Source organism: Phyllopteryx taeniolatus, chromosome 11 (genome assembly GCF_024500385.1).
Source record: "Phyllopteryx taeniolatus isolate TA_2022b chromosome 11, UOR_Ptae_1.2, whole genome shotgun sequence".
NCBI lineage: Eukaryota > Metazoa > Chordata > Actinopteri > Syngnathiformes > Syngnathidae > Phyllopteryx > Phyllopteryx taeniolatus.
Window position 1 is genome coordinate 15,480,870 of NC_084512.1, and position 23,461 is coordinate 15,504,330.

Here is a 23,461-nt window from a genome sequence, read left to right on the forward strand (position 1 = left end):
ATGAATTTTGAGAATTTGAGAGGACTTCCCCCAGTATTCATCATGATATCCCACGTACTAACGGGTGGCATAAACCACTAGCAAACAAACCCTTACATGTTATTTGACCAATTCAGTGGCTTGAAAGAATTTTAACTTTCTTCTCTACTGCCGTATTTTGAATGTGTGACGTGTCTGTCGAAAAGATGTTATGTGAGGTAATTTCCTTTTTCACATGTTTTGTTATTTTGTTGTCATGTTTGTGGTATTTCCACCAATATAGCTTAGCATTGTGTGACACCAGTGACATACCGTTGTAGTTTTGTCCACGCCACGCTTGCCATTAGGGTCAAGGAGTCAAGCAGAGAGAAATGCGAAAACCCACCACCCACCCTATTACTATGGTTACCAGGTCCCCGACTGGCAACCATTATCCCTGTACCATCATTGTGTGTGATGGGGTGTAGCACATTCGAATTGGAGAAACTGGTGGGGGTGAGGCGAGACGGTCACAGGGCAATAGTGATCCGCAACCGTCACCCCCACCCAGGTCAACCAGCACCCCAAGGATGTGCGAATGTATGTAGTGCATTAAAAATCCACGGGAGAAAGGCATGTCGGGGCTTTAATCTTTTATATTCTTTGTATAAGTGGAGGGATACTAGCAAACTAAGAATTTCACTGCTCAGTGCTACCGCTGTGTTTTTACTGTATATATGACAATAAACATCTTGAATCTTTCACAAAGGAAGCTCTGCATGTCATGACACACTGAGGATATTCTGGCAGTCAAAGCCAGAATGTTGACATCAACTAATTGGAAGCTATTATCTGTGAGTGTGGCCTAACTATAGGTCAGGGTTTGGGGGTGGGTGGATGGTGTCTACCCCATGCCACATGCATTTCACAATGTGTGATTGGCACCCACTCCCCTAGAGGAGGAGTTAAGAGGATTTCTCCTTCTGCATGTGTGACTGCTGGTCTCTCTCTCCTGCTCCAGTAAGTGGAGGCACAAGTTCCTTTTTTCCCCAGCACTTCATTCTTCAGGTATTTGGGATTTATTTGCAAAGTAACTCTAATGGTAAAGTTCATGCTGCCATGTTGATATATATTATACCTTCAATTGTGGAAAATATATATATTTTTCACTCTTATTTGGGCTTTGTTGGTTGGACATCAAGTTTAAAGTTCAACCATTGCAAAGAGTTTTTTTTTATTGTTATAAGTGACACACTGACAGCATGGTATGTGAATTGTGTGAAGAATCGTGTTTTAAAGTGTTGCAAATTGTAAAAGTTATTCAATACAAGCTACAAATAGTTGTTATAATATGTATTTTAGAATTTTAAATTTAACCAAAATCGTTTGAGAGCACACAAGGCCTAGTGTCAGTGCCTCAAAGTCTATAAAAGGAACATCAGGGGTGAGCAGTTCCAGTGCGTGCTATTCCTGGACAAACTGCTGATAAAATGTGACAGATGCAACCAGGGCTGTGTTGACGCACTCACTAGCTCGTGCATCGCCTGGCACAACACATGCTTCAACGGTGTCAGTGTCTGCTTGCGCCTAGAGATAATTTTTCAAGGTGTAACTTTTTAGTATGTTCAGTCCGAAGGGGCAGAGAGATCATGTCAGTGATTATTTGCTTTTCAGCAGTCAATCTTTTGTCAAAACGTGACGTGTTGTATTTATATTTTCAAAAGGTCTGGGTTGTGCTCTGTTGCCTCAGCCATGGCCCCCAAAAAGAACAAGACGATCAAGAAGAATAAAGGAGACATCAATGAGATGACAATCATGGTTGAGGACAGCCCCGTCAACAAGATCAATGGGCTGAACACACTGTTGGAGGGCAGCAATGGATTCAGCTGTATTTCAACTGAGGTTACAGATTCTGTGTATGCCCCCAACCTCCTAGAGGGTCTGAGCAGTATGCGGCATGACAGTTTCCTCTGTGATCTAACAGTTGCCACCAAGTCAAAGTCCTTTGACGTCCATAAGGTCGTCATGGCCTCTTGCAGCGAGTACATACGTAACATCCTCAAAAAGGATTCAACGCTACAGAAGATTGAATTGAACGACCTCTCCCCTGTGGGCCTTGCCACAAGCATTACATATGCGTACTCTGGAAAGCTCACCTTGTCGCTCTACAGCATTGGCAGCACCATCGCAGCGGCGAGGCTCCTACAGATCGGCACCCTAGTGAAGATGTGCAGTGACTTCCTCATGCAGGAGCTCAGCGTTGAGAACTGCATGTACGTGGCCAACATTGCAGATGCCTACAATCTTAAAGAAACCAAAGAGGCGGCGCAGAAGTACATGCGGGAGAACTTCATTGAGTTCTCCGAGATGGACCACTTCCTGAAGCTTACCTACGAGCAGATTAGCGACTTTCTCTCGGACGATTCTCTTCAGCTTCCCTCCGAGGTCACAGCCTTCCAGATCGCCATGAAATGGTTGGACTTTGACGAGAAGAGGTTGAAGTACGCCGCAGATCTCCTAACTCACATCCGTTTCGGCACGATCTGCGCCCAAGACCTGGTTAATCACATCCAGAGTGTGCCTAGAATGATGCAAGACCATGAGTGCCACCGCCTCCTCGTTGATGCCATGAACTACCACCTGCTGCCATACCAACAGAATATCCTTCAGTCTCGTAGAACAAAAGTGCGCGGTGGCCTCAAGGTGATACTCACGGTCGGAGGACGCCCCGCCTTGACGGAGAAATCTCTCAGCAAGGACATCCTCTACAGGGACATCGACAATGTGTGGAATCGGTTGACAGAAATGCCAGCAAAGAGCTTTAATCAGTGTGTGGCAATGTTGGATGGCTTCCTGTATGTGGCGGGAGGTGAGGACCAGAATGATGCAAGGAACCAGGCCAAGCATGCCGTCAGCAACTTCTGCAGGTACAAACCAATCTCTTATGTCGCCATATGTCATGGTGATTTGTGTAGGCTTTGAAACTATTAACTACCTTTGCATTCTTAAGGTATGATCCTCGCTTCAACACCTGGATTCATCTGAACAACATGATCCAAAAACGCACTCACTTCAGTGTCAGCACCTTCAATGGCCTTTTGTTTGCCGTTGGCGGGCGTAACGCTAACGGTGTTCAGGCATCAGTGGAGTGCTACGTGCCCTCTTCCAACCAGTGGCAGATGAAAGCGCCCATGGAGGTGCCCCGCTGCTGTCACGCCAACTCAGTCATTGAAGGAAAGATCCTTGTTTCTGGAGGTTACATCAACAACGCCTACTCCAGAGCCGTGTGCTCGTATGACCCGTCCACCGACTGCTGGCAGGATAAGAGCAGCCTGAGCTCACCTCGTGGTTGGCACTGCGCCGCCACAGTGGGAGATCGCGCCTACGCCATCGGTGGTAGTCAGCTGGGAGGTCGTGGGGAGAGGGTGGATGTCCTGGCTGTAGAGTGCTACAACCCTCACAGCGGGCAGTGGAGCTACTGCGCTCCTCTTCACACAGGGGTGAGCACGGCTGGCATTGCCGTTTTGAACAACAAGATGTATCTCCTCGGTGGCTGGAATGAGGGTGAGAAGAAGTACAAGAAGTGCATTCAAGTGTACAATGCTGACCTCAATGAATGGACTGAGGACGACGAGTTGCCAGAACCTACAGTCGGCATTTCATGCTGCGTCGTCACCATACCCAGTCGAAAAACAACACGAGAATCTAGAGCCAGTTCAGTTTCATCTGCACCAGTCAGTATATAAGCAGCGAGATGCTAATGATAATGTAGTTTATATGCTTCCAGGCCTCAATTTGTCTGTCACAGATGCCTTGGATCGAAAAACTCCCTGTGGTGAGCACTAGAACGTTTTTTAAATAGGGTCTTTAACTTTAATAAAAGAGAAAAATAAAGTGCATTTAAAGTTACGGTTTGGCAGCTGGATGTTTACGTTTGGCATTATTAGGGAATCATTATGTTTATGATACAGACATTAGCTTATTATTAGGCAGACATTTTTCTATGGGGCCAATTCAGATGATAGCATTTCATTTGCCCTCATTCTATTGCATATAAAATGTCTTTAAAACTTAAATTAAAATTACAGTGTAAAGACATTTGTTTGCCTTTATTTACCCAATATCATGACAGTCATATTGTACATGCACTTACAACACCTATATTTATTTCAAAGGATAGTTTATGGAGACTGGAGCTACTGTGATTATCAGATACTTGAACAGTATAAGTGGTTGGAATTAATCTTGGAATGACACCTACCAGGAGTAGGTGTTTATGAGTGTTTTTAACAAACTTCAGAGCAAGCTCAGCACTCAATGGTCATTTAGTGTGATTGTCATAAACACTCTCAGTGAGAGGGGGCGAAAAAAAACTGATTCTGCTGGGAAAATGTTGCAAGGATGACATTTGAATGGGTTTCGAAAATTATTTTGTAAAAAAAAAAAAAAAAATGAAATGAAGTATCGTAACTTCAGAAAAATGCTTCTGCCTGAGCTTTCTTGGGAGTTTAAATATTTCCCTGGTTGCTCATGATTTTTTTGTTTGTTTTTAAATTAAATAAATTATATATTAGCAGGACTGCTGTCATCATTTGCTAAAATGTATACAGTAATGTATTTAAATATATTTTATTAAAGTATTCCTAACACCATGGACATAAATTGCTGATATGCTATTTTCAAAATCAGGAGTTATTTTAATTCCTAAGTAAGTTAACCCATCTTGAGCCAAAGCAAACTGTATGAAAATATTAAAAGTATTCTTATTGCTAGTATTATCCATCCATTTTCTATAGCACTTATCCCAATTAGGGTTACTGGAAGCTGCAATCTAACCCAACTGACTTCCGGCCAAAGACAGACTAAACGCTGGACTGGTTGTCAGACAATCTCATTGCATATGGAGACAACCATCCATTCACACTCATATTTACACTGTCGCTGAATGGGAACGGAACCAACGTTGGCCAGTGAACCACTACACTATCAGTGACTTATTCATATTATTGCAGTATTTAGCTTGTGTTGGGGAATATGTTTTCAGGGTATACGTCTATAACATATGAACAAATATTGTATACGGGCACACTGCCCGACGCCGGTTGTGGATCAGCAGGGATGTGGTCAGACCAGCTTTATTTTCATGTTTTATAAAAATATTGTGGTATGCTTATTTGAATTCCCATCTTTAAGCTCACATCAAAGCTGTCAGGAAAGAACTTTGCAGCTGTCCCGACTGCAAAACTCAGCAAAGCATCTGTCTAAAAAGAGCATTAAAACTTTTGCTTCAGGGTTTGAAACTTGAACCAAAGGACTTTGATCTTATTGTACAGGATTATTTTGGCTTTCTCATATCAGCCTTGACTTAAACAGTACATTGTTCTACTTAATAAATGACTACTGGCGTCTTTAATATAATAGCATGTGCTCTATTGAAAATGCTATTGATAGATCGATAGATAGATGGATGGATGGATGGATGGAAGGACGGACAGACAGACAGACAGACAGACAGATACTGTAGGTAGATCCAGACACAGTAAGTCACCCAACATGACCTCTTAAAATGCTATCACAACTTCTCAAACAAGGGACAACATCCACTCGTCCACAAGCTACTTGTTTTTCTTTGAGTCTGACCACAGACAATAATACACCCAAGTCAGATTTGCATTTACGTGTAGTGTTTTCTTGCAGAGTCACAATGTATTCTTTGTGACCAGGGGCTGGTTTATGATTTAACAGCTGTAAAATTGATCGCTTCAAACCATTTTTTCTCAGTAGAAACTAATGGTTTTCTGATTGGAAACCTGTTAAATTACTGGCAATATATGTTTCAACCGTTCTCTCTCAGAAACCCGTCTTGTGATTCTCTTGTGACTCCAGCCTGACGCATATCCTTTTTGTTTCCTGCAGTCTCCCATTAAAAAAACCACAAAAAAAAAACCACAAACCTCCTTTAAACTAAATGGTTGACCCCTTTTTCAGCCTAAAAAAATCTTGCAGAGATTTGCAGTGCACCTTTGTACCAAGTTTATTATAATCTGATTGTGTGGGCTTGTCTGGGTTAACAATTTTCTGTGTTGCATTTGTATTTTCAGGAAGTTGGAGTTAGTTGGGTTCTTATATTTTTTTGTGAATATTTGATTAAATACTTTAACCTGAACTTGCTAATCTTGTCAGCCCCACTCATCCTCCTGAGCAATTAGCAATCCATTTGGATAAGGTAAGCATTTTCCTTGGACATTTGTGGGGGGTTTTAGCAAGAGTTCCTCTGAAATTTTATTTGTTTGCAGAATTTCATGCCGGGCCGAAACAAATGTTCTCGGGGGGCCTCGGGATGTGTATTGGTAAATTTCATATAATTTGATCAATAAGAGTAAAGACACTAAAGATAAAAACAATTGTAATTCACCAGTTGTTTTATGCCGCCTTGGTTCTATATGAGTAAATGTCTCCCATGCTGAAACAGCCACGCTTAAGTCCTATTTTCAAAAAGTTATTGATTATTTAAAAATGTAGGCATTCATAGTACAGGCAATCCTTATTGACAGAGCAAATGCTGGCGGCCCATTCAAATACATTACTTTTTATGACGGTAAAGACAAAAGTGCATAAAGATAAAAACATTAACAGCGTCATAACAATCACGTGAGTTGCACAATTTACATGTTGCCCTTCAAACTGTACAGATACAAATCCATAAGGGATCCTAACTACACATTAAACTAATTTACACCCTCTTGTCTTTATACAATCGTAATAACGGTAAAGGCATGCAATAGTTCCGGCACTTTCACAAATTCATATATAGTCATTCACATCTCAGAAATAACACCATTTATTTTGCTTTCTGCTATTGTATGAATTCCAAATGGCTTCCTCATTCTGGCACAACAACATAATGAGGCTCTCTCAACTCTCTTTCAACTGTGACCTTTTGATTCATAACAACTGCCAAAGATTCAAATACGCGTATGAGTAAATGTAATGTATTGATTTTCAAAAGGAAATTCAGTATCTCTTTACCGCTATTGATAAAATTTCAGTAAATGAAAATAACCCATATAGTTTATGGGACCCTAGTAATTTGTTTCAGAGTATCTCTTCATTATTATTATTATTATTTAAATCATTTGTCATTTACTCAAGGACCTAAAACACAAGTTTGTATGTTTGCTTTGTTGACATAATATTAAAACTTCTTTTGCTTTATCCAGCTGCCTCCAACAACATTTGTGTGCATTCAAGCAGCATTACAACACTTAAGAAGAAGAAAAAACAAGATACAGCCCGTCCAATTAATTTAGGTAGTAAAGAAAAAAAAAAGATGCAGCCCGTCCAATGAATTTAAGTGGGAAATAAAATAAAACAAGATACAGCCTGTCTAATGAATTATCCATCCATTTGCTATTCCACTTCCTCAGCCTATGCCATCTGATTTTGGGCGAGGGACTGGGCACACCTTGGACTGATCGCCACCCAATCGCAGGACTATTCATTTTATGATTTAATCATTCAGTGGTATTTGGGTCAAATGTTTTCTCACAGAACTATGCAACACTCCTCTGATCATCGTTTGCTGTGGCATTCTGTGTTTCCTAACACATTACACAATGCGCGGATAAGGGCAACTCGGGTTCAAAACATATTAGATATTTTGGTAACTATACCTTATCTTCATAACATTGAAGAAACAAACCTTAAAGTGGAAAACTAAAGGAAAGATATTTGACATTTTAATCTGCTACTGCACTTTAAGAACTCAGTTTCAATCATTTGTTTTTAATCCCTAATCATGAGACTCATCCTATTTCTGTGGAAGAATACAGCAATAATTAAATGCATTTAGACATTTAATTTTATAAATATATTTGACAAATAAAAAGTCGAGGAAAGTGGAAATATTACTGAATTCAATTTGTATTGAAAAAAAGTGAGCATATTACTTCAGTTAAAGGATTTAAAGGCTGATAAAGCTAAAAGTTAAACAGCATTGTTGCAAAAGGACAAAATTAATTTGAACTGTTACAAAAGAGGAGGCACGGTTAGAGTGTCTGCCTCACAGTTCTGAGGACCGGGGTTCAATCCCCGGCCCAGCCTGTGTGGAGTTTGCATGTTCTCCCCGTGCCTGCGTGGGTTTTCTCCGGGCACTCCGGTTTCCTCCCACATTCCAAAAACATGCATGAATTGGAGACTCTAAATTGCCCGTAGGTGTGAATGTGAGTGCGAATGGTTGTTTGTTTGTATGTGTCCTGCGATTGGCTGGCAACCAGTTCAGGGTGTACCCCGCCTCCTGCCCGATGATAGCTGGGATAGGCTCCAGCACGCCTGCGATCCTAGTGAGGAGAAGCAGCTCAGAAAATGGATGGATGGATGTCACAAAAGAAAAATACCACTCCGTCTGTTAAAAAGTGTAAATTTTTAAGTTCACTTTTTTAAAACTGCGTTTCTTTTTCTTGTCAAATTACTTGTTCAGTCTCAATGTAACTACATTTTACCCTCACACTGGCGTCTTGATCGTCTCAATTATACGACGTGATCATTTAAATATATATTTAGTTAATCTTCTTCAAGGTTTGAGACTCGTTGGATATATACAATACATTAAACTTTCCGTCTGCACGTGAGGGCGCCGTCCTTCCGAATGAGTGACAGGTGGTGAGATTCGCGAAGAATGCTGAGTCATAGTGACGTCGTGGTACTTTAGGTGGAGGGAGGGAGGGAGGGAGGGGGACTCCCATTATGTACAACAATCCAACTGTGTGGAAGTGGGTTGGTTCGGCAGCAACGGCTCAACTGGTTCAACCCACAACAGAAGTGCAGATTTAAAAACAAACGAGCAAGGCAAGTGACATAGTGCTTTTTGGCGAACATCGTTCCAGCCGCAGCGTGACTTTTCGCTGAGCAGATAGCAGGGGCCATTTTTGCCTCTTCTGGATGACAGCTGTGAAGTTAAACAGAGGGTCATCTAATTGAACAACACCTTTAGACAACTAAAATAACCTGTGATCTCCCGGAAGGGCAAGTTAAGGATCATCCTGCATATTTTTTTTGGGGGGGGGGCACGGGGGGGGGGGGGGGGGGGGGGGGGTGTGCGACTCTATGCTAGCTGGACACAAGTTGGGACAGACGAGCTAGCTAGCTTGCTAGCACTCGGCGTTAGGTGAAATTTAGCCGAAGAAGGGAGCGAGGCACGCGGCCGAAAGTGTCTGCGAGATGGGCTTACTGAGTGAAGGGTCTCCGCTGAACTGGGAAAATACCAAGAAGTATGCGGATCACATCAGAACGCACGGCATCATTCAGTTTGTCAACATTTACAACAACCTGAAGGACCGGCAGAAGGATGTGCTGAAATGGGGCGATGAGGTAACATTTTGATCTATTTCTCTCATTTTATAGTTAAACAAATAAACGATTATGAGGACCCGCTGCAAATAGAATGCTGCTGGGGTTGATTTGACTTCAGTGTTTTGGGGAAATATTTTCCAGACGCACTGACAGTCATGTGCTTCATTCGAAGTGCAGTGATGAGTTTAAGGGGGGCAAGTCATTTGGTTAAGACTATTTAAAAAAACAAAACAAAAAAAACTGTAATAAGACAGCATATTACCTAAAATATTTTCCCCCCACAAGGAGTGCCTGTACATTTGAGTGTTGAAATTTTATTATTCCATAAGCCTCCCCTTTCATAAGGAATTCTTTGAACCATGCACCACCAAATTCTTAAAGATTGGCTAAGTAGATTTTTGTCATACTACCATAGCAATAAAACAATTGCACCTTGCCGAGCTTGTATGGCTAACAAAGCACTTAAATCAATAAAAGTATGCTTAGCAATTGCCGTCACTAACTTTGATCTCTCATATGGAATATGATTTCAAACAATGTGGAATGCTGTTGTTCTAGACGAAGCCCTCTTTGAGACAGGGGATTACAAGTGTAGCTGAGTCAAAAGTCAAGGAAACGCATGCACACCCTCATGAGTTGGAATGGCGTGACTGGTGGAGTAAAAATATAGTTTGTGCGTTGTCATACAGCGCTGATGTTTATTCATAATCTTTTATCTGTTCTAAGGTTGAATACATGTTGGTGGAACTGGAGGTCAAGAATGAAAAGGTTCGACTGGTGCTGAATGGCGGTCACGTTTTGGATATCCTCCAAGGCCAAGGTGAAAAGATAAATCCCAAGTAAGTTACAGCAGCTCAGACACAGCATCAGGAAACTTTGCCCTGCAGCCAAACCCATGACTGCTGTCGTTTCTCACTCACTGTATTTATTGGCACTTAAAACTATTATTTTAGCGAGTCTTTATTCATCATGCCATGACTGACATAAGATAATAATTTATATTTGCCGACTGCAAATTTGAACTGCCGTACATTTACATAAGTAAAGGTGTTTAAAATAAAACAAAAACAAAGTAAATATAGAAATCCTTTTAAAATAAATTCTCATCATGAGCAATTATTCTTTCAGCGACATACTGTATATACATACTGTAGATATACATATACAGTTGTACCTTGATTACTAGTGCATCAACAGTTTTTGAAGTTACAAGCCACCTTAATCGATTAAAAAAATATATATTTATTTTATTTTGCTTTGTGTCGCAACCCAAAATTCTCCTTCAGCTTCAGATAGTCCGCCGCTCTAGCGAAGTGGGGAAACATAAGAAGAGCCACACTCACCGATGCAATGCACTTTCAGCCATTTATTGAACAGGACAAGCAGCCAAACACGGCAATACAAAAGAAAACACTTGCAAGGACAATGAGTGGAAAGTGGTCAACTGCAGCTGGATTCAGAGTTCCTAAAATTACTCACTAGACCGTGACCCATTAAAGCCACACCTACACACGAATGTACTAATTTGTGTGTGTGTGTGTGTGGGTGTGGGTGTGCGCGTGCGTGTTTGCGTGAAACTTTCCGCTTAATTATACATAATCTTGCCACTTTATTCATTTAAAATTGCCTATGGGCAATTGGTGTGAATGGTTCTTTGTTTGTATGAGCCCTGCAATTGGCTGGCAACCAGTTCGGGATGTGCTCAAAGATAGCTGGGATAGGCTCCAGCAGCCCGCGACCCAAGTGAGGATAAGCGGTATAGAAAATGGATGGATGGATGGATATAAGATTTGCACTTGGGTGAAAATGTCCTTGCTTTTCAATGCATGCTCCATAAAGAGCTAAAGTCGCATGCATTACACGCATACACATCTAATTCACATGTGGAAAAATAAAGCCACGCAGACAAGGGGATGGATGTTCTATGCATAAGTACACCAACAACAAAAACTCCTCATGGCGCAGATTAGCATCTCTCATTTCTATACTTTGGTTCTCAGTGCAATTCGAACCTTTAACCCTCTGGATCCACAAGGCAAATCCTTATGGTCTGAAATACCGTTGCATCGTTTGACAGTTAAGTAAGTTCCCCAAAAAAAGTAAGGCTATAATGTTCTCATGCTGGTGGAGCATCTGCTTGGCAGACAGTCCCCACCCATCCTTTGGAATGTTTTGCTGCGTTACTTTCCATAGGAAGACTGTGCAGAAGAGTTTATACGTGCCTGCTCATGTTATGCTTGCCACGTTGTCTATGGCAGACTCTAAATCTGTGCCGCCAACTTCACCCAGGGGAAATCCTGGTTGTGTGAGAATAGTAGAGCCCAAAATTCCTTATTACTGCCCCTCTGGCACAGTCACCCAAGTCCATTACGCCACAAAATTGTGGCTGACGTAAGCTAAAATGAGAACTGTCAGTTGAAATCTCTGATCATTTTGACTAAATGATTTTATTTCTTTGTGCAGCCACCCCACACTTTGGAGACCAGAATATGGCAGCTACATGATAGAAGGAACTCCAGGGCAACCATACGGCGGCACCATGTCGGAGTTCAACACTGTGGAGGGAAACATGGGGAAGAGACGACGAGAGGCTTCTTCTGTCCTGAACCAAAATGAAATTCTATGTACAATCACCTCTTTTCCAAGGTACAAACATTAAAGTCAGGGATTTTTTTTTTCAACCACTGTATCTCCGCTCCACCTTTTGAAAAAAATAAATCTCCTTCCCTATACAGTGGGAGGAAAAAGTGTGTGAACCCTTTGGAATTTCTTTAAATTTCTGCATGAATTGGTCATAAAATGTGATCTGATCCTCATCTAAATCACAAGGACAAACAGAGTTTGCTCAAACTAATTCCACACAAAGAATTATGTTTTCATATTTTTCTTAAAAATAACTAACTAGCTATCAGGTCCATGCCAAACTAGAAGGTGGTGCTATTCTTTACGTGTAATGCCAACCCAAGGGGACTGTTAAATGGATTCATGTGGGTTTATTCCGGAGTATCACACTTGAATGTTAAGTTTAAAAAAAACACCTAACCAGTCATAGCAACAACATACTGTACAAATGTGTACATACCTGTAAAGGAAAAAAAAAATATATATATATATCTTCACTCCACTGCCAAAAAATTTATCTTTCAAGGCTAGTGACATTTAGAAGAAGAAGAAAAAATGCCACAAGTAATAACACAATAACTGTTTGTCATGGTGCTATAATAGTCAACCGTTTTGTGAAGCCATTTGAACCTGTGGGAATTTCGAACATAAGCTGCTGTCACAACAAAAGGGGTATCATAACATGGACTGATATGGAAGTGGATGTATTAGTGAATATTACACTTGAATATCAGGTAAATTAGTCAAATAAACCTTCGTAAAAAGCTAGTAATGCATATTGTGATGTTATCAAAAATATGATTTTCAATTATTTTGAGAATCTGCATGTGGACATGGCATTTAGGTTTACCATTTTTTCCCAAATTTGTACTTAACAGCATGTATAGTTAAAAATAATAATAATACAATGCTGATGATACTGTATATATTTAATTCATGCCATTGTCATTATCTATTAGGCTGGGTTGCCCTGGTTTTACACAGCCTGAATACCCACCAACGCCTGTTGAGAGCGGAGCGTCAAAGTCTCTTTTTTTCCCAGATGAAGCCATTAACAGACACCCAAGATTCAGGTAGGCACCAACTAACTTAATACTTTGTATTACTTTTACTCGATAATGAATGAATATACTTGTGATGTCAGGGCAATATAATGGTACAGGTGTTGTTAATGTTTTTTTGTGCTGTGCAGTTGTGCATGACACTGTTTGTGGACCTGCTTTTTCAGCACCCTCACCAGGAACATACGACACAGACGAGGAGAGAAAGTCGCAATAAATGTGCCCAGTAAGTCTTGGTGATACATTCATTAATGCATTTTTTTAATCTCAATTCTAAAACAAACAAATTGCGTTTCAGTCTTCAAAGACAAGTGCACGCCATCTCCATTTGTGGAGGAGTTTCCTGAAGATGATGGGGAGTCGGCGAGGGCAGCTCTGCCTGACCACATCTACATGGACGCCATGGGCTTTGGGATGGGCAACTGCTGCCTGCAGGTAGCGAGCTTATCCATGCAGCCAAAGCGCTGTCTCAAACTGCCCTTTGTTTTTTTATCTGTCAGAGATATGATGCTGCAATCCGGTCTGATAGCAGGACCGCCGGCTATAATCTTGCCATAAATGTACTTCTTTAAAAGGCTTATTATGTTTTGCAGGTTACTTTCCAAGCTTGCAGCATCGATGAGGCAAGATACCTTTATGACCAACTGGCAACATTCTGCCCGATAGTGGTGAGGAGATAAAGATAAAAATGTGTGCCAGATATTGTAGTTATTTACCTTTGTCGGCAACCTTGGTCATGACTAATTGTCTGTTAACTGTGTTTAACTTTTCATGTCATGGAAACAATTACAGATGCAGTAAAAGACCTGCCAAGATAGCAATTTTTTTTAGAATGATATATTTTCCCAAAAATTCACAATAAACGATAGTATTGTTGATAGTTTTTTTTTATACCACTGATATAGGGATACAAAGCATAAGAAAGAATTATATACATCTTGCAAATTCTGCCCTGTAATCAAACATATGAGCACAACAGTGTAATGTTCTCTCCTAAATAAAAGTAGGGCTGCATTTCAAAATAAGAGAATGTAAATAAAAAGAGAAAGTTATACGTGTTCTAATAAAGCGCTTCAGAAAAATAGTTAGATAGCTGGGTTAGGCTCCAGCAAGCCCGCCACACCAGTGAGGATAAGCAGTACGGCAAATGAATGAATTTCCCCTTTTCTGTTTGACATCTTGACACAACAGTGAAGTCTCAAACAATTTTACATATTTCAATTTCACAACTCTTAGCAACTGAATCTTTTTAGAAGCTATTTTTGCTCAAAACCTTTGTTTTGTTTCATCACGTCATTACACACACACACACACACACAGATACATATGTGTATACAGTGGGTACAGAAAGTATTCAGACCCCCTTAAATTTTTCAATCTGTTATATTGCAGTCATTTGCAAAAATAACTTCAGTTAATTTTTTCCCCTCATTAATAGTACACACACCACCCCATATTGACAGAAAAAAAGCGGAATTGTTGAAATTTTTGCAGATTTATTAAAAAAGAAAAACTGAAATATCACACAGCCATAAGTATTCAGACCCTTTGCAGTGACACTCATATTTAACTCAGGTGCTGTCCATTTCTTCAGTGATGGTTCTACACCTTCATTGGAGTCCAGCTATGTTTGATTATACTGATTGAACTTGATTAGTAAAGCCACACACCTGTCTATATAAGACTTTACAGCTCACAGTGCATGTCAGAGCAAATGAGAATCATGAGGCCAAAGGAACTGCCTGAAGAGCCCGGAGACAGAATTGGCAAGGCACAGATCTGGCCAAGGTTACAAAAAAAAAAATCTGCTTCACTTAAGGTTCCTAAGAGCACAGTGGCCTCCATAATCCTTAAATGGAAGACGTTTGGGACGACCAGAACCCTTCCTAGAGGTGGTCGTCCGGCCAAACTGAGCAATCAGGGGAGGAGAGCCTTGGTGAAAGAGGGAAGGAAGAACCCAAAGATCACTGTGGCTGAGCTCCAGGTGTTGTTTGCGTGTTCTCCCCGTGCCTGCGTGCGTTTTCTCCAGGAACTCTGGTTTCCTCCCACATCCCAAAAACATGCATGATAGGTTGATCGAAGACTCTAAATTGCCCGTAGGTGTGAATGTGCGCGCGAATGGTTGTTTGTTTATATGTGCCCTGCGATTGGCTGGCAACCAGTTCAGGGTGTACCCCGCCTCTTGCCCGAATATAGCTGGGATAGGCTCCAGCACGCTCTTGCGGGCCTATCCTTGTGAGGGTAAAGGAGTACAGGCAATGGATGGATGGATTTCTATTTCACGACTTTGGGTAGGTGGACTGGAATTTAACCCCCCAAAATACAGATATTATTATTATTATTATTAGATATCATAAAACTACTTCATGAACAGATAGCCAGCTGATGAAAAAATTACCTGGTTATTTATACTTTTACACAAAAGGGCTTTATGGACAATTGAGCTCAGGAAATAGGAGAATTTTCTCAAATTCACACTTTTTAGTTGATAACCAACACTAATATTTAAAGTTTTGGGTGGTAATTATTATTTACTGGACAGGGGGGGGAAATATAAAAATGGTTATGTACTGTAACTTAAGCTGTCAGATAATTGTAACAGATTTAAAAAGCAGGAAGATTTTGGCCTAAATGCGTACTCACCCTTTGTTTGTCAAAACTGAACTGAAGTACAATACTTGAGTTAATGTGGATGTGAAAGGCTCTGTTCGACTGGGTTTGCCTTGGACCACGTCACTGTAATTAGCCAGTGACGACCAGCCCAAAAGCTGTGACAGCATGGTGGATTGCTTGTGCTTTGATTAAGAAGCCAGCTAGCTAGCCCACTAGCTGCACTACCCTTCAAACGTTCCTCGCGGTTATATGCTTCGTTTCGGCACCGAGCTGCGACCTGGCTGGCCACTGTGGGCTGCCCAGGCATAGACAGGCTCCCCCAGCCTGCAGGCTTCTCTTCAGCGATCGGTTACGAGGCTCATGGTTGCTCCACTCCCTGCATGTGAAATCCGGCTCACATACCCCTCAATACCGTGCTCACACGCATGAGTGTTTTTTTTTTTTTTTTTTGGGGGGGGGGGGGGTTTGGACACACATACATAGGGCAAGTCTAATAAAAAAAATAAATAAATAAATAAAAAAAAAGATTTCCGGCATGACGCCGGAGTACTTTAAGCCATGAATAAATAGTTGACTTTCCCTAAAGTGTCCCACTTGTATGCATCTACAGAGTCACCGCTGTTCCACCAGCAGCTCACTGCTTTTGTGAGCGGCCCGGCGGTTGTTACCACAACAATGACAATTTATCGAAAAAAGTCTCTGTTGTATTTATGGAAAGATAACCCGGCCTTGAAGAAGCAGTCAGGAATACAGTAGTTTTAAAATGGAATTTATTCAAATGGTGTCTTGAAAAATGCAGGTCAACAGTCGTAAATGTGCATTTGGTAACTGATAAAGACATTGTCAAAACATTTTCTGACTAGAAACGTTTGTACAAACACTGCATACAAGTGTTAATGACGATGTTACCTCACCCTGCTAACACAAACAAAAAGTGTCCAAACTCGTCCACTAATACTAGTACGTTTACACCACTCAAGTTGGCATTCCAGGCTTCCAATAGCGATGTCTGATTCCATATTAAAATTCAGTATGCCATCCAAATTACACTAGAACTGTTACTACAAACAGTGATACCTCTAAAGTCAAACACCTTCCATTCTGTGACGCTAGTTGACTTTCAAGCTCAAACTGTCGCCATCATGAAATATTTATTCTTTGTAATGTTTTGCATAACTTTTTAACATTTTACACTGTATAAAAAAAACAAAATCAAGTCAGACTATTCACCATTTGAAGATGCTTGACAAATGTCAGAGAGGGATCGGAGAGGTATTTCCAGGTGATAAATGTTACCTATTGACCTTTTTTAATGGTATTGCTGGAATTCATTTGTGTACAATAACTTCATTTATATTTGCATCTGCTTGGTAAAATGAATTTGTATATAGGTGCTAAGTAATTACACTGAAAAGCCAATTCTGCTCTTTTTAGTTGAATGACAAGCAAAAAAGCAAAACACACTCATAGATTTGCTGATGTGCACGATCAGGGTTTAAACCAAGTTTTGTTTGACAATTATCATTTTGTTTTCCAGAACTTTTTCATGTTCCTAATTGTTTGACTCTGAAGGTCCCACTGTACTGTTGCTTAAAAAAACAAAAAACAATCCCCACAGGGATCAACAATGTATTGTGGCTGTAATGATTTAAACGCTGCCACCGCTGAGTACTATTATGGCTGTGTGCATGCAGATGGCACTGAGCGCGGCCTCCCCCTTCTACAGAGGCCACGTGTCAGACATCGATTGTCGCTGGGGGGTTATTTCTGCCTCAGTGGATGACAGGACACAGGAGGAACGTGGGCTGAAGGTGAGCCACGCAGACGACATGCTGGTACACTTTGCACTTGAGCATATCTCCCTCATGAAGACGTCAATTGAAGAGTCAGTTGTATTAATTTGGATTTTTACTAAAATTAATTAAAATATATTTATTCCTTATGTATTGGTTTTTTTATTTATTTACGATCATCATATATCATTGATTGATCTATTTATTGTAAATAAATAAAAAATGTAAGCTATACATGGACAAATCCTCAAACATTTAACACTTTTAAAGCATGGGGGAAAAGAATAAGTTATTAGTTGTATAACTTTGTTTTTCCACTAAAGCCTTTAAAAAACAACAAATATCGAATCTTCAAGTCAAGATATGACTCCATCGACAGCTACTTGTCTAAATGTGGCGACAAGTACAACGACATCGATTTGACGATAGATGAGGATATCTACAAGCAGCTGTTGGGTGCAGGTATTAAATCTACACTTAAAGAGAAAATTACAGTCTTAAAGTAATGTGTTCTTCAGCTGATGTATGGGAATCTTGTGCAGGAATTGACAAGCTACTGGCCCAGCACATTGCTCACCTTTTCATCCGAGATCCGCTGTGCACCTATGAGGAGAAATTGCACCAGGATGACGAGAATGAGTCGGACCACTTTGAGGTGAGCTTATTTTGTTTGCATCTGAAGGTGACTACCTCAGTTCAGTCGGTTGTATTTGAGACTTCGTCTTCTTGGTAATGTTTGACAGAACCTCCAGTCCACCAATTGGCAGACGATGAGGTTCAAACCACCTCCTCCCAACTCCGACATTGGCTGGAGAGTTGAGTTCCGCCCAATGGAGGTAAGTCGTGCAGCTTCACATCTGATCTGTGTGAGATGATGACCGCTCACACACGACGTGTTTTACTTCACAGGTGCAGCTCACTGATTTTGAGAATGCGGCCTATGTTGTCTTTGTCGTCCTGCTCACCAGAGTGATCTTGTCCTACAAACTGGACTTCCTCATCCCTTTATCCAAGGTGAATGATTGTATTGGTTGAATGAGTGCATTTAGGTTACTATTGCTCTCTATTTGTGGTTTAATGTTGACTTTTCTATCATCAGGTGGATGAAAACCTGAAAGTGGCACAAAAGAGGAATGCCGTACAGGAAGGAATGTTCTACTTCCGAAAGGACATTTTCAAAGGTGACCTAAAAGTTCAGTGTGATGTTTAATGTGTGTTTAGTAGGGAACAGTTGCACATTAAAACATTTGCCCCCAAACAGGATGTAACCCAGGCCTGGATGGCACCTCCTCGGCTCAGGACGGCACCTCCTCGGCCCAGAACGGCTTGGAGGCTGACGGACCTAATGAGGAGTACACGCTAATGAGCATTGACAATATCATCAATGGAAAAGTAAGGGTCATCTCCCATAGAAAGACACGCAGAAACACAGAATCTCTTTTACACACCGATCCCACAAATTGCCACATCAGAACCGTAACTGTAGAGCAGGCATTCATTCGCCTGCCTTTCGTACAGAACCTAGCCACACACATTTCCTACAACTGCACGACATACGAGAATAAGTTTATTAGATAACATCAGTGTTGGCGTCGAATGGAATGTATAAATACTTATCAGACACGACAATTGGTGTTAACACATCAGTACAGGACCATGACAAGTGTTAAACCTCAAGATTTCTTGTGCCATCCATCCATTTTCCGTACCGCTTATCCTCACTAGGGTCGCGGGTGTGCTGGAACCTATCCCAGCTAATTCTGAGCGAGAGGCGAGGTACACCCTGAACAGGTCGCCAGCCAATCACAGGGCACATATGAACAAACAACCATTCGCACCCACGGGCAGTTTTAGAGTCCTCAATGAACCTACCATGCATGCTTTTGGGATGTGGGAGGAAACCAGAGTACATGCAAACTCCACACAAGCGAGGCCAGATTTTAACCCGGGTCCCCAGAATTGTGAGGCAGATGTGCTAACCAGTTGTGCACCATGCTGCCCTCGTGCAATCCAATAAACATAATTGGATGACAGTACAATAAGAGTGTCATTGCTCTACCTAGTCGGTAATACAATACAAAGTTATAAAGGTAGAATACAGTGTTCCCCAACACATTCGGTCAGTACACGCGGATTCACCTATTTGCGAGTTGTTGTTTTTTTTGCCTATCCTACTATTTGCTCAAAAATCACCTACTCGCTGTTTTTGAGCTCAGGGCAAAACCCTGTCTTAAAAAAGCATCACTTTGGCACAATACTTGTGACATCTTGATGCCAAGGGATTATTTTAGTTATCTGAGGAGCTTCATGTAGTGCTTTGCAGCATCTAGTGGCATCTTGATGCCATGGAATTGTGTTGGAGAGTTGAGGAGCTTAATTTAGTGCGTTGCCACCATCTTGTGGCATCTTGTGGAGGAGCGTCAACTACCCGCGGATTCTATTTGCAGTAGGGCTCAGTTCCGATTTCCCGCAAATAGTGGGGGGACACTGTATATCAGGAGTACTCAAATACAAATCTTGAAGGGCCACATAATACTGTAATATAAGGATTATAAGCAACCACCTTTTGCAACCAGCAAAAGAAGAGGAAGCACTTCCTTCTGGCTCAGGTAACTGACGGAGCCCTATAGCAGGAGACCAGGACAAAGCATCTGTAGAAACATTCAACATCTGCAATGTCTTTTGTTTTACACAAGTTGTCTTCAAGCGCTCCCGACGGTGACAATATCCCATGTTTTTGCTTTGTATGTGTTAATACTGTATAAGTTGTTTATTGAGTACCCCTGTTGTGTATAATTATTATTAAATTTGAAAATATATTAAACATGATGATCCTGTGTTGTTGTAGCTTCCCCTGATTGGTTCTTTATTTTTGAATAACTAGGAGGGAGTTTTTCAAGGGCTCATCCCCATCCTTAATTGCTATCTGGAGAACATGGAGGTTGATGTGGACACTAGGTGCACCATTTTGAATTACCTGAAGCTTATCAAGAAGCGTGCCTCAGGTACATGTTAACTGTACATATCTGGACCACAAAAGTTTAATGTTTGCAGCTTTAGACTTCAAGCCTCACTCTCAGTTTTTGCTGTCCAGGCGAGCTGATGACAATGGCCAAGTGGATGAGGGAGTTTGTGGACAAGCACCCTGAGTACAAACAGGACAGCATCATCAGTGACAAGCTCAACTACGACCTCTTCGTGCGGTGCAACAGGATTGCCATGGGTAAAGAACAATGCCCAGAGCTCATTGGGAATCCAGTCAACAAGTTCAAGTGAGAAACCTCACTTCCCATGGCAACATGTATAAGACAACGACCAAAATATGTGGCTCAAGCTGAAATCTTTTAAAAATGTGATAAAACACTGTTTTTAAAAACAAAACACATCTGCAGCAATCTTATTTACTGTACATATACTGTATCAGATTTTATGACTGGAAATATTTTTAATAGGGTTAAGACATGGTAAAGGTTATCTCATAGAAATGGTGTATTTATTTTTCTCTGGTAATCTCTGTGACAATGTAAATGTGGCAAAGAGTTGTACAGGAGAATCTTTTTTTCCTCTACTGTTAATACTGTACTCCGGAACTTTGCTACATTAACATGATGCGCTGTGTCTTTCTGCATCTGTGTGGGTTTCTCTTCCTTTTGGGGAAAAATCAGTTTGATTCTACCAGGATGCCCTGCTTTACTTTACTCTGAATCGTAGTCGCAGCCATTTACATTGTGTTACTGCTTCAAATAAATCTGTACGATACATCTGCTTGTTTTTTTTCTTCTGGAAAGTTTTATTTTCTCCGTAGCAGTGTCACCTGAGAGTCTGAGGCCCAATATGTCATTTAAGTGACTGTTCTAATAAGCCTATTTAAATTAGGCTTTTGAGCTACAGTGGGATGAGAAAGTATGTGAACCCTTTGAAATTTCTTCAGAAATTGGTCATCAAATGTTGTCTGATCATTGAAATCACAAGAATAAATAGCCTGCTTAAGCTAATAAATGCAAACAATTATTTTTTCATATTTTATTGAAAATAAAATGTAAACAATCACAGGGCAGGGAAAAAAAGTAAGTGAACCGTTGGATTTAATAACTGGTTGACTGGCAGTTTTGGCAGCAATAACCTCAACCAAACATTTTCTGTAGTTGCAGCTCATATATACAACAATCAGGATCAGTTTTGGACCATTCGTCTTTACAAAACTTGCACTTGAGCAAAATTCCTAGGATGTCTGGTGTGACTAGCTCTTTTGAGGTCATGCCATAGTATCTCAATGTGTTTGAGGTCAGGACTTTATATACAAATTTGTATAAAACTGGAAAAGGCTACAACAGTTTCTGTAAACATCCTGATGTCCATCAGTCCACGGTTAGACAATCTGTCTTTAAATGGAGAAAGTTCAGCACTGTTGCTTCTCTTCTAATTCCTAGGATGTCTGGTGTGACTAGCTCTTTTGAGGTCATGCCATAGCATCTCAATGTATTTGAGGTCAGGACTTTATATACAAATTTGTATAAAACTGGAAAAGGCTACAACAGTTTCTGTAAACATCCTGATGTCCATCAGTCCACGGTTAGACAATCTGTCTTTAAATGGAGAAAGTTCAGCACTGTTGCTTCTCTTCTAAGGAATGACCATCCTTTAAAGATGACTGCAAGAACACTGTGCAGAATGCTCAATGAGGCCAAAAAGAACCCCAGTGTGTCAGCTGAATACTTACAGAAATCATAGGCACATGCCAAGGTCTCTGTTGACAAATCTACCATACGTAAAACATTAAACAAGAATGGCGTTCATGGGAGAACACCAAGGAGGATGCTGTTGGCTGTCTAAAATTAATATTGCTGCAGATTAGATTTTTTTAAAGAACACTTGGATGCTCCACACCACTACTGGCAAAATATTCTGTGGACAGATGAAACCAAAGTGGAATTGTCTGGGCGGAACACATAATGCCATGTGTGGAGGGAAAAATGGCACAACACACCAACTTCAAAATATTTTCCCAACTGTGAAGCATGGTGGAGGCTATCATGGTATGGGTGTGCTTCGCTTCCTCAGGGCCTGGACAGCTTGCTGTTATCAATGGAAAAATTAATTAAGTTTACCAAAATATTTTGCCGAAGAACTTGGAGGCCATCTGTCCAACAATTGAAGCTCAAAAGACGATTGGTGTTGCAACAGGACAATGATCCAAAACACAGAAGCAAATCAACAGAAGCAATGTGTTCTGAAGTGGCCCAGTCAAAGTCTGATCCTCAATCTGATTGAGATGCTGTGGCATGACCTCAAGAGAGCTAGTCATACCAGACATCCCAGGAATCCTACTGACCTGCAACAGTTTTGTAAAGAGGAATTGTCCAAAATTCATCCTGATTATTGTCCTCCCACTGAACAAACATTCAAATCCATAATTTGACATAATGGCTAAACGGTACATCAATTTTAGGCCCTGAATGGTGGGTTGGCCAATATGTGGAAGAATAAGCACAATTATTTGACTTTTGTGTGAACGCATTCAAAATCCACAATAACAGAAACAATAAACTGGTCCACCCTGAGTTAGCATGTCAAACCAAACCAATAGGCCTCTCTGGCAGCCCTTCATTGACTTTATGCCTAACCGTTCCAGGGAAGATGTAACATGTTTACAGAAGTCCTGACACATGGTTCTCCTATTACAGTTGGGGAGAAAAATGCACCTTATTATTTGTGGCCCTTTCTGTAATGCTGAGCCCTTATTAACCACTAGATGGAAGCAGTGAGCCATAGACCAAACCTGACCAACTCAGCTCTTCTTGCACAGGTTAGGGTCAGTGTGTCCTTGTACCTTGCTCATGTTTATTTTGCCCAATATGTGTTAGCTTTAGATGTGGTATCTGTCACTCAACCTACAAGAATATACGCAAGAAAGGGGAAAGAAACATTTAGGAAAATGTCACAATGATGTCACCATTTGTACCTTGACTTCATTACTCATGATCATCTAGTAGAAAGAGATATGCTGATTAGTTGTGGACTTGATTTTAAGTTTTGGGCAAATTGTACTGTTGAGTGCATATA

The 23,461-nt window shown here is 40.8% G+C and overlaps 2 protein-coding genes across 2 annotated transcripts; both read left to right on the forward strand.

Moving 5' to 3' along the window:
• Positions 1 to 884: 884 nt before the first annotated feature.
• Positions 885 to 4,537, forward strand: klhl31 (kelch-like family member 31). The gene is made up of 3 exons (XM_061790676.1): positions 885 to 1,026; positions 1,683 to 2,885; positions 2,969 to 4,537. The coding sequence occupies exons 2-3, from the start codon at positions 1,711 to 1,713 to the stop codon at positions 3,702 to 3,704; spliced, it is 1,911 nt and encodes a 636-aa protein (XP_061646660.1). The 5' UTR covers positions 885 to 1,026; positions 1,683 to 1,710; the 3' UTR covers positions 3,705 to 4,537.
• A 4,497-nt stretch (positions 4,538 to 9,034) lies between these two features.
• gclc (glutamate-cysteine ligase, catalytic subunit) lies at positions 9,035 to 21,159 on the forward strand. Its single transcript, XM_061790119.1, has 16 exons — positions 9,035 to 9,327; positions 10,036 to 10,148; positions 11,773 to 11,955; positions 12,891 to 13,004; positions 13,160 to 13,218; positions 13,291 to 13,427; positions 13,586 to 13,660; positions 17,300 to 17,416; positions 17,722 to 17,860; positions 17,941 to 18,053; positions 18,142 to 18,234; positions 18,308 to 18,412; positions 18,498 to 18,579; positions 18,660 to 18,790; positions 20,283 to 20,403; positions 20,493 to 21,159. Exons 1-16 carry the CDS (start codon positions 9,178 to 9,180, stop codon positions 20,672 to 20,674), a joined length of 1,914 nt encoding a protein of 637 aa, XP_061646103.1. The 5' UTR covers positions 9,035 to 9,177; the 3' UTR covers positions 20,675 to 21,159.
• The last annotated feature ends 2,302 nt before the right edge of the window (positions 21,160 to 23,461 follow it).